This window comes from Podarcis melisellensis (genome assembly GCF_964234715.1).
Source record: "Podarcis melisellensis genome assembly, chromosome: 3".
NCBI lineage: Eukaryota > Metazoa > Chordata > Lepidosauria > Squamata > Lacertidae > Podarcis > Podarcis melisellensis.
Genome location: NC_138530.1, coordinates 44,238,243 through 44,250,673, shown reverse-complemented (window position 1 = coordinate 44,250,673; position 12,431 = coordinate 44,238,243). Strand labels below are relative to the sequence as shown.

Below are 12,431 nucleotides of genomic sequence, written 5' to 3'. Positions count from 1 at the left end.
GATACTTTTCAAAGTATTAAAAATATGATGTGTTCAGTTTTCTGGTTTATTTCACTTGCAAATTGTCTTTGAAAGGCCACATGTTTTGAAAACAAAATCTAAGGAATTCTGTAAAATGTTTGGGTCACGTTCACAGAAAATGCCACAAAAGTGTACTTCATAATCCATGGCTTATTTCTCACCTCCATTTTAGCTTTTTCAGGTTTCCAAGCCAATTGCTGGAGAACTCAGACTGATATTTCCTATAGGAACGAATATGATAGTTATTGTGATTTTCCTTTCCATTTAGAACTTTCTAATTATTATTATTTCTAAAGGTTAGAACTTTGTACTTTGGGATTGATGTGAAATACTTTGAAAGAAATGCTGTTGGGTGTCTTCAGTAGTAGTGTACCATCAGCTAAGAAACAAGAGCTATCATCACTGTCTCTGAAGCCTCCACAGTCACTTACAGACTCACTGTTAAGACCGTGTTCATGGAAGACAATCTTACACGGCTATGAGTGATTGCCAAAGATGACTCCGGGGGGGGGGGGGTTTGTAACAGCCTACCTCAAATGAGTGGCAGGATTTTAAAGCCCCTGAATTCTTTTCTGGCTCACATTAAAATGTGAGTTGGATAAGGTTCCTAGCTGCTGCTCCTACTACTTGAGAGACTTTTTCCAAGCTCTGGAGAAAAAAAACTCAGTTCTTTCCATAAGGAGTCATATAATCTCCAAATTAATCTGATGGCAGCTTTGAAGAGCTCTCTGATCACCAAAAAAAGAAAAAAAAACAAAAAAAACTAGAAAGTTGATTAAGGAATAAAGTTAAAAACCATATGGGGATAGGATAGCCCAGTCACAGGTAGGGTATTAGACAAAGCTGTTAAACGTCATTCCTGGGCCAACCTGAACTGCTCCAGTTACTGCCAAGTTCAAGATTACACCCAAGCTGTGAAGCTGGCTCTTCAGAGGAAGTGCAAGCCCATCTGGGTCTTGGTTGAACACCTCCCTTGAGAGTGGACAATTTCCCAGCTGACAGCACATCTGTCTTATCCAGATGAAGTTTCAGTTGTTCACCTTCATCCAACCTGGCAACCCCTCCTGTCACCAAGTCAGCAGTCTTCTGAGATGAGCAGGTGGAAAAATGAGGAAGAGCCAAACTGCCCCATGACTTATCCCAGTGGTTTCATGTAAAGAATAGGGTAGCGGGCAGAATAGGACCCTGAGGCACCAATGTCCAAGGAGTGGAGAAGAAATCCACTGAAATTGAAATTGATAATGGTTTTCTATAAGGACATTTACCTACAAGGGCATTTACCTACAAGAAAAGCAAGAGGTTGAGCACCCTTGTTTTTCTTTTGAATTCTTGAACAAAGTCTAATACAGAGATGGAGAAGAAAACCTTTTGATTAAGTTCCAAAAATAAAGTAATGTTATATAGTTTGTAATATGAAATCCTTTGTTTTTTATCTGGCTGGACTGAAATCAGGCTTGAAAGAGTTCATACAGGATTTTGCTTTCCTGCATAGTATTTGACAGGCTTTTGATCTCAATATTTTTTTCTAAGGGCTTTTGTTGTTTATGTAGGCATAATCGATGAGTTGTTTCAGGTAGATTGCACACACAAAGACCGTTTAGGAAAAATGAGGGTAATATAAACACTCTGTTTATATAGAGTGTTTTCTGGGAAAAGGAAAATGGAATTTCCAAACATTTCCAAACAGCATAGGAATTTTCTATAGGATATTTATATACTGCCTACATTCTTTGGCTTTCAGTTCAACAGCATATTTACGTTCTCAGATCTATTGTGTTGTGGTTGCAATGACTCATGGTAAAGGCACTAATTTGGGCAGATAGAGAAAACTGGCAACATGTGGAGGTGAATCATAAGGAAAGTCATAGCAAATTAGGCAATTGCTTCTTTAACATTCTAAATGAGAAAAGGTGGGGAAAGGGGTACCAATAAACACATACAAAATGATTCAGAATTTAGACCAGCAGTTAAAAATGAGAGATTATTATTCAAATGCAATTTTATATTCAATTACACTGAGAAATTGTGATATTCCCTTAGGAGACTTTTGGGTCTGATTCAGCAGAAATAGCTTAAATTACTGAGAAAGCTTCAGGCTAGACAGTGGCTTGAAACAGTAATAGCATTCAGTAATCATTGGGTCAAGATTGCAGCTGAGGACAATGGCAAAAGAAGTGGCATCGAGGCACACTTTTGAGATGGCTTTTGAGTCCCAGTTCAATTGCTGTAGCAGAATTATTTCCAGAATGATAAATAGATAACCAACAAAACAAAGCCCTGCAACTGTAAAAGGGTGTCTGTATGGGGCAGTCATTTCTTTCCTTTTACTTTTGATGGCCTCATCTTCATGAAAAATGAGTCATTTGGTAGCCAGGACCCATCTGATGTCACAGAGAAAGCAAATATCTCAAGAGTTTCACAGATTCCAAATGTGTAACTAGCAGAAGATTTCCAGAATGGTGTCCAACCTCAGGCACTTTCCTCAGAAACCTGAAATCTTTTGAAATTAAGGATATATAACCTCCCTCATCAGAATGAATAGATACAAAGCAAAGGAAGATCCATCAGAGGTGTCACAGGGATGCTGAAGTATTCAGATTAATGCTTGATCTTGATCTTTTAAGAAGTCTCTGCAGCACAAGGACAAGAACGGAGCCAAGTATCCCCCCCCCCCCCGCAGCTTGCTGCACTTTAAGCATTGGTTGGTATCAAACCACTTTGGGGCAGCAACTCTGGTGCTTTCTCACCTTAAGCCTCAAATGCTTATAAACTTGCTTTGTCTTCTGGCAGTCTCAGCATTAGCTCTTGCCTGCCAGCTTCCAGATCTTGGCATCTAACTCCTTGTCTGACCTTCAGTGTTTTAGCAAGCTATGCTGGCTTTAATTCTTCCTTGTCTGTAACAATAATCCCATTTACTTTATGCGGTACAAAATAGCTCTGTTTACCCCTAACTTGAAGCTTTTCTCCAGCCATCAGTTGCTAAATGGAAGAGAATAGAAGACAATGTGGGACAGGCAAAATTGCAGCAATGTGTAATGACTCCCTTATTCACCACAAGTGAGCAGTTTTATGCACCAGCCCTCTATCCCTTTATACATACAGTCAGATGGGCAGGTTGTTGTTGTTGTTGTTGTTGTTGTTGTTGTTGTTGTTGTTATTATTATTATTATTATTATTATTATTATTATTTTAGCTTTTGCTATTTTCTTTTAAATAATTGATCCACACACATACTTAAACAAAAGTCTGCCTATGTTCTCTACTTCCCATTTTTACCTGCACTGCATGCCTCACATACATGTTTCCATCCTGCTTATGGTACTGGAGAAGCGTCAGCTGGTAGTCTCATTGTGTCTTACCCTCTTCACAAGGAAGCCTACTTTTGCAAAAATCTAAAATTATCCATCTTCCTCTAATGAAATGCATTGTGATGAAACTCCTTTTCTACTACAGAAATGTAGTTGATAAGCTTGTTCTGCTTTGGATCACATTTTAATGGTGTAATCCATTAGTACTTTCTGAAAATAAATTGGGCAACATCTGTCTCCTTTTTTATGGTTACAAACTGGATGTGTAAGATTGTATAAACCACCTAAATAGTCATGGTGGTAAAACCTTGTCGCCAGTTCAAATAATCTGGTCAGAACAGAGTGATCTTGGAAATGAGCTAGCAATGCTCCCATATGACTTTGTTTACAGTGCAGATACATTTTCTAACCCACCGTTCTACATTAGTTAATCACTAAGCAGCGCTAGACTTTTAGCAGTGCAAGTTTCTTGGAGACAAGCACCGCATTTTTGTGGTAAGCTTTAGCATTTGTATTTGAGGAATACTTAAAATAAAATGTTAAAACTGTGCTTCAGATAGAGTTATGCAATGATTTTCCCAACTGAAATCTACTTAACTTCAATCACAGTTCGTTTTAATTTAAAGTTGCAGGCTTAGAATGAAATATCTAGGTTGATCTTAGATTTCGCCATCATTTCAGTGGGTTGCTGAAGCTGGCGTGTCCACCACCCTTTATTTCTTTCTTTGGTCAAAAGGTCTTAGCACGATAGGTGGTCTGGTCTCTTTTTATCTGGCAACACCCACTGCAGATTTTTAAGGTAGTTAGGGTCAGCTGTTAAATTCTTTTAAAGATTTTTCCGAGAGCTCTATCTAATGGTGAAATTCAGAAACTGGGTCATAGGGCTTTTTAAATAGTCCAAACCATGTCTAGAAAAACCATGTTTTAAAAAGGTTGAGGTTAAACAGGTGATGTAAACATTCAAGTTACATGAAGTTCAGAAGGCATGTACAATGGTTGCACTGCCTCATAACTGTGGCTTGTATCTGGGTATACACATTCTGTCAAGGAGTGTGATACACTTAGTTTTTGTGTTGCTTCAATTCCTTGGAACAATTTGCATAAAGTTTGCCCTATCTGCAACCAAGTTTTCCTTTGGAATTTGGAGGATTGGATGATCATCAGGATTGGATGAATCCATCTTTATTTACAACATTTTGTTCCACACATGGATTTTTTTTACAGTTTTGCTAGAGGATTGGGACTGCCTAAGACTTCCACTTTTTCTTCACCCCCTTGCTCTCCCAAGTCTGTTCTGGGAATTGCAGGGAACAAAAGAGTAAAGAAAAATTACATTGTGCCAGTGGAAGTCCATTCTGCTGGTAGATGGCCATCATTGGATGTCACCCAGTAAATTGTTCTTCTGCATGCAGATTTGGTAAAGTTCACATTACTCAGAGATTTTGGACTGATCATGGATGGTATTATAAAATATTTGATGTGGAAGGATCCAGTTTCGGGAGGATAAACAACCACAAGAAAACAGAATGTTCCTTAATTATCATAAAGCATGATAACAATACTAAGCATCCTTGTTTCACAATACAGCTAAAATTGTTAGGGAATTTTCAAATGCCAATATTTGACCAAAATTCCACTTGTGAGGGATTTTTGTGGCAGTGCCAATTCAGTTTTCTGGTGACTAGATACTAATACTGTAGTGATAATGGCAATGATGTATACATGACATTTTGATATGGGCCATTTAGTCTTAGCACTATCGGTTTATACAGGCATTTTCTTTTTGAAGCGGCATACTGGTGCAAACTTGCCATATATCATATATAGGGTGATGGTGGAATGAGAAACAAAGTGAGTATGTAAATATATTGCTAGGTCAGTAACTTGTGAATGTGCTTCACATCTACTTTGCTGATTTGCATAACCTGATTCTTCAGTCAAGGTGTTCACCTACTGTTTTTGGTACCTATAACTTTTCATGTATCAAAAACTGCTTCTGGAAGTGATTTTGGTGTATTTTCTTTCACACCAAGGCCAAGTGCACAAGTTTAGTGCTCACACAGTGACACAGAGCTTTTCCTTTCAGAAGTGTGTAAAAGGAGGATTTTGCTGCTTAAGAAAATTAATGCTTAAATAAAAGCATTACACTTTATCTATAATCTTGTTCTCTATCTGTTGTTCAGCTAAAATTGACCATGAAATGGAAGAGAAATCCCTGGAAGAGACACATAAAAGGTGAGCAGACCAAGCTTCATATTCCACTAACATTCTATTTTTTAGGTAGTAAAAGGAACAAAGTCTTAAAGGACAAATTGTGATTCTTCCAATAGAATTTATAGGGCATTGCTTGGTATACAATGCTCTCATATAATGTGCTAGTAAAGCTAGAAGGTTCATACTCTTCCTAAAATTAACACAACACTTCCAAGAGGATTAAAACAATAATCCAATCAGGGCTTTGCCTAAAAAAGTGGGTCATCTCCCTCAGACTAATAACAGATGCACAATACTTTTATTCTGTACTTTTGAGCTACGCACTATATACAAAGGAAATAGGGGGGCGGGAAGTTCCTATAAAAGTATTAATAATGTGGATAATTAAATGTGGCTTCATTGCAAAGTTAATTAGGCACATTAAAGCAGATACACTGCGTAATTCATTATTGATGTTAGCATTAATGGGGTTTGTGTCTTTGAAGACTCTTCAGTCTTCTTGCACAAAATCTGGTTTCTTTTTTCTCCCTCCTTTTTGCAATTTTCTCAACATTGTGGCTTTAAGAGTTTCTTTAATAGCAATGGAAAATATTTTTTCTGAAAATTCACGTTTCCAAATCTTATGGAAATTACTCATGGAACTGCCAGATTGTTTAAAAATTACACTTTTGAAAAGTTGCTTGTATTTAAAGAATAATTGAGAATGCTAGTACAGGATTCCATTTAGAAATCTGCATGATAATTAAGAATGTCACATTAAGTTCAATGCTTTAAACTGATTCTAGCAATAGTTGTCAGATTCCAGAAAGCAGTTCATGTTCATTGCCAGTGTAACACCTGATGTGTACTTCATTTTTGCATTATCTGTGGTCTGTTGGAAGACATTCACTGTTCAAAAACATAAGGGGGTGGGCTCATTTCCTTCACTAACTATTGTTACATTTCTGTTGAGAAGGGAAAGGAAGATTGTAGTAACAGAAAACTAGAACTATTTTTAATAAATCAGATTCTCATGAAGAGGTGGGATGCATAGGTACCTAGTTGTAACTTAAAGCATCTTATAGATAAACACAATAAATGATGGACAAACATGATAAAATTATTAGTTACATAACCCTCAAAACCACAATAGATGTACCGAGGACTCTGCTCAGCTGTTTCCTATTTGATCACCTCTTCTTTGCATTTTATTTCACTATACCACTGATGACTGTTCCAGATATTAAAAACTGCTACAGAATGCCTTGGCAGCCTAAAGGACATAAGTATTTACGGCCAAGACTCCATCAGGGGTTATGGAGCAAAATGTGTGTACATTATGACATGTGCTTACTACTTACCTAAGGATTGTGAGCCTGCCTTGTACAGATAAGCATTCTCAAATATTTCATGTTTAATATTAGAGACAAGGGGACACTAGGCAGGAGGAAAACTCTGTGCTGTGCCTTGATGTACTGTATGTATATAAAACATTTGCCTGTATTGCAACAGTAAAATTGGTTCTTCCTTCTGCAGATCATGTAATAGTATATGAAAGTTTCTTTAGAATTCACCACACAAAATGCTTCAAACACACTTTTTTGGATAGAGGGTGAGAGGAAAGCTTAGATAAATAAGAGATTAGTTACATTCTGCTAATCATGGGTAAAATAATTGTGGGTGCATTGGATGAATAGATGTGCTAGCTGCAGTGATGGATTAGATGGAGGGTGATTAATGTGATTAATGTGGTTGGATTTTTTTTCTTTTTGAAGTGACTATGTGCAACACAGTGTCTATCTCATGATTACATGTAATGGAGTTGCACAGACATACTGGTTCATTATTTGATATGGCGGGGAAATGGTAAAAAAAAAATTGTCTCTCTGTGACATTGTAAAACGCCAAGTAAAAATAAGTTATGAAATAGTAAAGCTTTGCAGAATTCCTAAAATTACTTACGTTTTGAGAACAATGCTCCAAGTGTATTTTAGAAAAGTTCAGTTGTTTAGTAGATGAGCTGAAATGGAAAGTTAATCTTTCACACATAATGAAGACAAAGAAAATGGTATGTCTGACCCAGAGATTCCATAAAGTGTCTGGCTGTTCATTTGTCAGAAGTGAGATGTTTAACCGTTTCTGAAAGGTTGTATACTTTTTTATTTATTTATCATATTTAGCAGCTTTAAGAGTGTCAATGTGTGAAGTGTTTATTCAAGAAATGGATTTCTGGCAAATGGGCAAAAAGAAAAGTGAAATGTTTAGCTCACAAATAAGAGCATATTCTAAGATCTCTGAGTGAGTATCCTGAGATTAGAAGAAAGCACACAGGTCTGTGTTTATCTAGCTTACGCAGGCAGACAAGGAAGGCTCCAGACTGGTATTAAAGCTGAAGTGATACGGAATGTCTTCACCAAACCCCAAACAATTACATCACCCCCTGAACAATATTGATAAAGTGCAATAGAAAAAGACCTGGCACTTTTCTAGTTTCAACCCTCACAGCTAACTACTTGAGAACCTGTGAAATACTTGACATGGTAAAGTAGGGGGGAAGTTGTTTCAAAGGGGTCACAAAGAGCTGTCAGGCATTACAGCATAAGGAAGGGCCATAGTTCTGTGACAGAGCACATGCTATACATAAAAAGATTCTCAAGGTCAGTCTCTGACATCTCAAGGTAAGGCTGGGAAAAACTACTGCCTAAAACCTTGGAGATCTGCTGGCAGCCAATGTAGATAATATTGAGCTAGTTGGACTCATAGTTGGGTCGTATAAGGCAGTTTCTTATGTTCTTTTACCCAAAAGACTTTTAAAATAAAAAAAAATACAAGCTGAAGATGACAGGGATTGAATCCGGGAACTTTTTTGTGTTGTTGGGGCCATGGTTCAATAGTACACCTGAAACTTTGTGTGCATATTCATCACATTCTTCAGAAGCTTAAGTCTGAAATTCAATCAGTTTGCATTTGTGGGTAGCCAGGCCAATTCCTTTCCCTGCCTGAAACAAGGGTAAGTGCACTCCCTATATACATTCAGAAATTGACTGTCAGTGGGATAGCATTCCCCACTGCACATGAGGTCAACAAGCTAGTTTAGGGGTGCATGCTCTCGAACAGAGAGCAATGGCTAGGAGGTTCAGGTGAACACCCTGAAGGCTGCCAGTGTTGCCCTTCCCCAGCATATATCTCCTGAGGCAATTACCTCCCTTCCTAATTCTAGGGCTGGCCCTGACTAGTGTCAAAATAACTCAGCAGGCAGCTCAGTCACCTTGCAAATTTTCAATATGCTAAATTAACAATCTAATAACTAAGGAAATCCCATGAACAAAGCAATTTTGAAAATAATAATACCCTGCCCATCTGACTTGGTTGCCCCAGCCGCACTGGGAGGTTTCCAGCATATATAAAAACATAACAAAGCATTACAATTTATACTCTGTTTTACCTAGTCTTAAACTCCAGCCAGTCACGTGTATTCTGTTCATCATCTTTTTAATCAGTCTCCAGTTTTAAGTGAAATTGTAAAGAGGTTGATCTCTGTTGATTTCACCCCTATCTGACTGGAGGAGAACAGGAGTCATGAGAGAAAAGGTAAACGAAGACACTGATATGCACATTTATCATGAGATCTTTCATTTCAAATCCAAGAAAAGTTATGATTCCTCATACCTGTCTTAGGGGAAAGAAAGAAAGAAAGATCTGAACTCTCGATCAGATCACATAATTTTTATTCCATGTTATTTCCAGTAATCACATTTAGTTGCATCTGTGCTGTGTTTTATGTTGTTTGTGGTATGTATGTGAATGACAATAATTTCCGTAGCTGTGTCATGCCTTTTATTGATTACATGCACCTCACTATTGGAGTTGCACACACAGTTCTTTCCAATACATTCAAGTATATTCCTTCTTTGAATGCCAGATGATATGTAAACACGCTCTGCTGTTGTTTCCTGTAAGTGGCTAAATGCTACCGTTTGATTTCTGCACACTTGATTCATTCACTAGTTAAAACAACGGGAAATTTATACTTCTCCACTGCTTTTGATATTGCATCAGTTACTGTCTGAGAATTTACAGTAGCCTAAGTTCTTTGAATCAGCTATAGACTGACATATTATACTAACCTAGAACACATTTCTAAGCCACATTTCTTGTCGTCTGTGAGTTAAGTAATAGCTGGCATAAGAAGCAACTTGGGAATTGATTTGTCAATTTAATTATTTAATTTCAATTTTAATCTGATTCTCTACCCTGCCTCCCTTGTTGGCACCATTTTACACTCATTTTGAAATGTGTTCAAGGAATGGGGTGGAGAAGAGAGACATAATTTAGGAAACTTCAGTGAAAGAAAAAAAGATTTCCCTTGGGATACTGCTCTTTTCCAAAGAGGAGTACTGAAACATGCACAGTTGCATGATGACACTTGCTATTGTTGTTTTGGTGCTACAACACTGGCGCTTCTTTTGCACAACACTGTGCTCTAGTAATTACTATTACTATGTAGTAATTACTGTGCTCTAGTAATTACTATTACATTACTATGGAAAGGGACTTCCTAGAAAGCAAGATGGAACCAGGTGGCTCTGCCCCACTCTCCATATGTAACACTTCAAGCAACAAAATAAGTCTCTGGTTACCAGAACAGCAACAAAACAAAACAAAACAAAACAAAACAGTTCTCTGAATATTCTAAGTGTTGTGTTCAGGTGTACATCATGCAAGATAACATGCTGGAAATTGCAAATTTTGGAATTCAGAAGAGTATTTGAGAATTTCATTTTGAATCCATAAAGGAATGGCCACGATATGAAACTTTTGATCATTAAGTCAGTATTGACATTGAAAGCCACTTCTTTAGAATTTTTCAAGCTTCTTGTATTATATAGATTTAAGAGGTAGACAATCTACACATGCAGCACAATCTTGTAGGGTGGCTCTCACTGGACGTCTGCATTAGACTGAAAAAGGAAAACAAATCCTTATTTGGATGTTCCCACATTAAGAAATCTTTCTGTATATGGAAAATGTGTATGTCAGGGGCCAGACATACTTAGAAACTTCCTCTCTGACAGCCTAGCTAGAAATATTTGTTTCTTTTGGAAAGCACTGGAAGATGCACTCTCCCATGTATAGTGTGAAATGGACCATCCAGTGAGAGGAGCTGCACAATATTCTTTTGCTGCATGTGTAGACCTAATTTTGCTTTTAATATTATGTTTTTCCAATATTTTGGATTGTCTTTTCACAAAACATGCCCAAGGCGATGTACAAAAAATATAAGCTAAAGTGTAACTGAAGGCCCTACTTCAGGTGTCTCCAGTCTTCAAGATTTTGACAGTGGTGACAGAACATGGTGTTTTTGTGTGTGAAGGTACCCAGGTTGTGAAAAGCACTTCTCAGAGAAATTAATTTGACTCAATCTCTTTTTTCCTTTTCAGTACCAAGTTTATTCTGTTAGGTGGTATCCAGTTCTGTCCCCTCCATGGACAGAAGAAATCCATCAGTAGAACAGTCTGCTGACTTTCTGGAGCAGATTTAGGGAGGGACAGGTGGATCACAGAAAATTGCCTCCTCTGTTCCACTGATGGATGTCCTCATTCAGTGAAAGGGACAGCATCAGATACCGCACATTGCGTTTCCATGACCTGCTATTTGTGGGATATAGTTTAGGACTATTTTCATGCAATCTTAACAAACTGACTCTGACTCTGTGGCCTTGGTTTCTTACAAATTGTTTCACTTGGGGTGATGGGGTTTTGTTTTGCATTTCCTTATTTTAGTTATATTTTCTTCATCATATTTTATTGTTAAATTTTAGTATTAAAATCTAGAGTTAACCTCCTGAATTGTTGAATGACAGGATATATATGTATGTAGTAAATTACCGGTGCGTTCGATCATATTATTCTGATGAGGATTGTGTTGTGTAAAACTGAAGCCATATAAAGCCCTAATCAAGGATAAGTTACTATCTTTATTTATTTAAGGGTATTTAAATCTTTAATTGGTGGGGGATCTGAACTACTTTGAAATCCATGTAGCAGACATTTAGCCTCTGCCCTCCATAAACAAAACAGCAGTGTGAACAACCAATGACTTGTTTTTTAAGTAGGATTGAAAAGTCATGCTAGCTGAAGCAAAGCTGCTGACCTTTGCTGCCTCTGTTAATCCCTGACAGCGACCTCCCCCACCCCCACCCCCACAATTTTTGCACCAGTGGTGGAAGCATAGGTACAACAGCACTCTTTGCTCAGGCACCCTTGAGATAAGCATCTCTAAGAGCTTTACAAACAATACACTACCCTGACAAAAACCGCTCTTCATTAGTAAGTGTTCCCAATTTGCTGATAAGGAAGTCGAAGTGCTGAAGCATTGTGACCTCACCAAAGTGACGTTGTAATTAAGAAACCCATGACTAGGACTGTGGAGTTTTGACTGTCGGTTTTGTTCTCTAATTGCAGCATTTCCACTGAGCACAGAGTCACAGCTTATGCTCCAGTGGGTCCTATTTTTATGGTCCCTGTATCTGGTAAATCACTACTTCTCTTTCATCCCCAAGTTTGCCTTTTTAAAATGTTCAAATTTTGTTGATTTGAGTGGGACTTTGAAGAGATCATGTCACAAGAAAAAATTGGGTAACGAAAGACGGTTTCATTTACACATCTATTATTATTTTAAGAATCCCCATTTTTATTTTCATGTTCAGTAAAACTTCAAGTTCTGGACATTAGGAAGAAGTTTCTATTTAACACCTCTAAAAATCTCTCTCTCACACACACACACACAAAGAGAGAGAGAGAGAGAGAGAGAGAGAGACTACTTACTTATGTACTTATATCAAGAAAAGGGCCCCTCAGAAAGGGTCCTAAAGCAGTTGACAATAAGCTTCAATCAAACAAATATATA

The 12,431-nt window shown here is 37.6% G+C and overlaps 1 protein-coding gene across 1 annotated transcript in view; it reads left to right on the top strand.

Annotated features, from left to right (window-relative positions):
- Positions 1-12,431, top strand: part of FMN2 (formin 2) — a 146,400-nt gene that overhangs the window by 117,795 nt on the left and 16,174 nt on the right. The window contains exon 15 of the mRNA XM_081905781.1: positions 5,513-5,564. Within this exon, the coding sequence (XP_081761907.1) occupies positions 5,513-5,564 (52 nt within the window). The remainder of the gene's footprint in view (positions 1-5,512; positions 5,565-12,431) is intronic.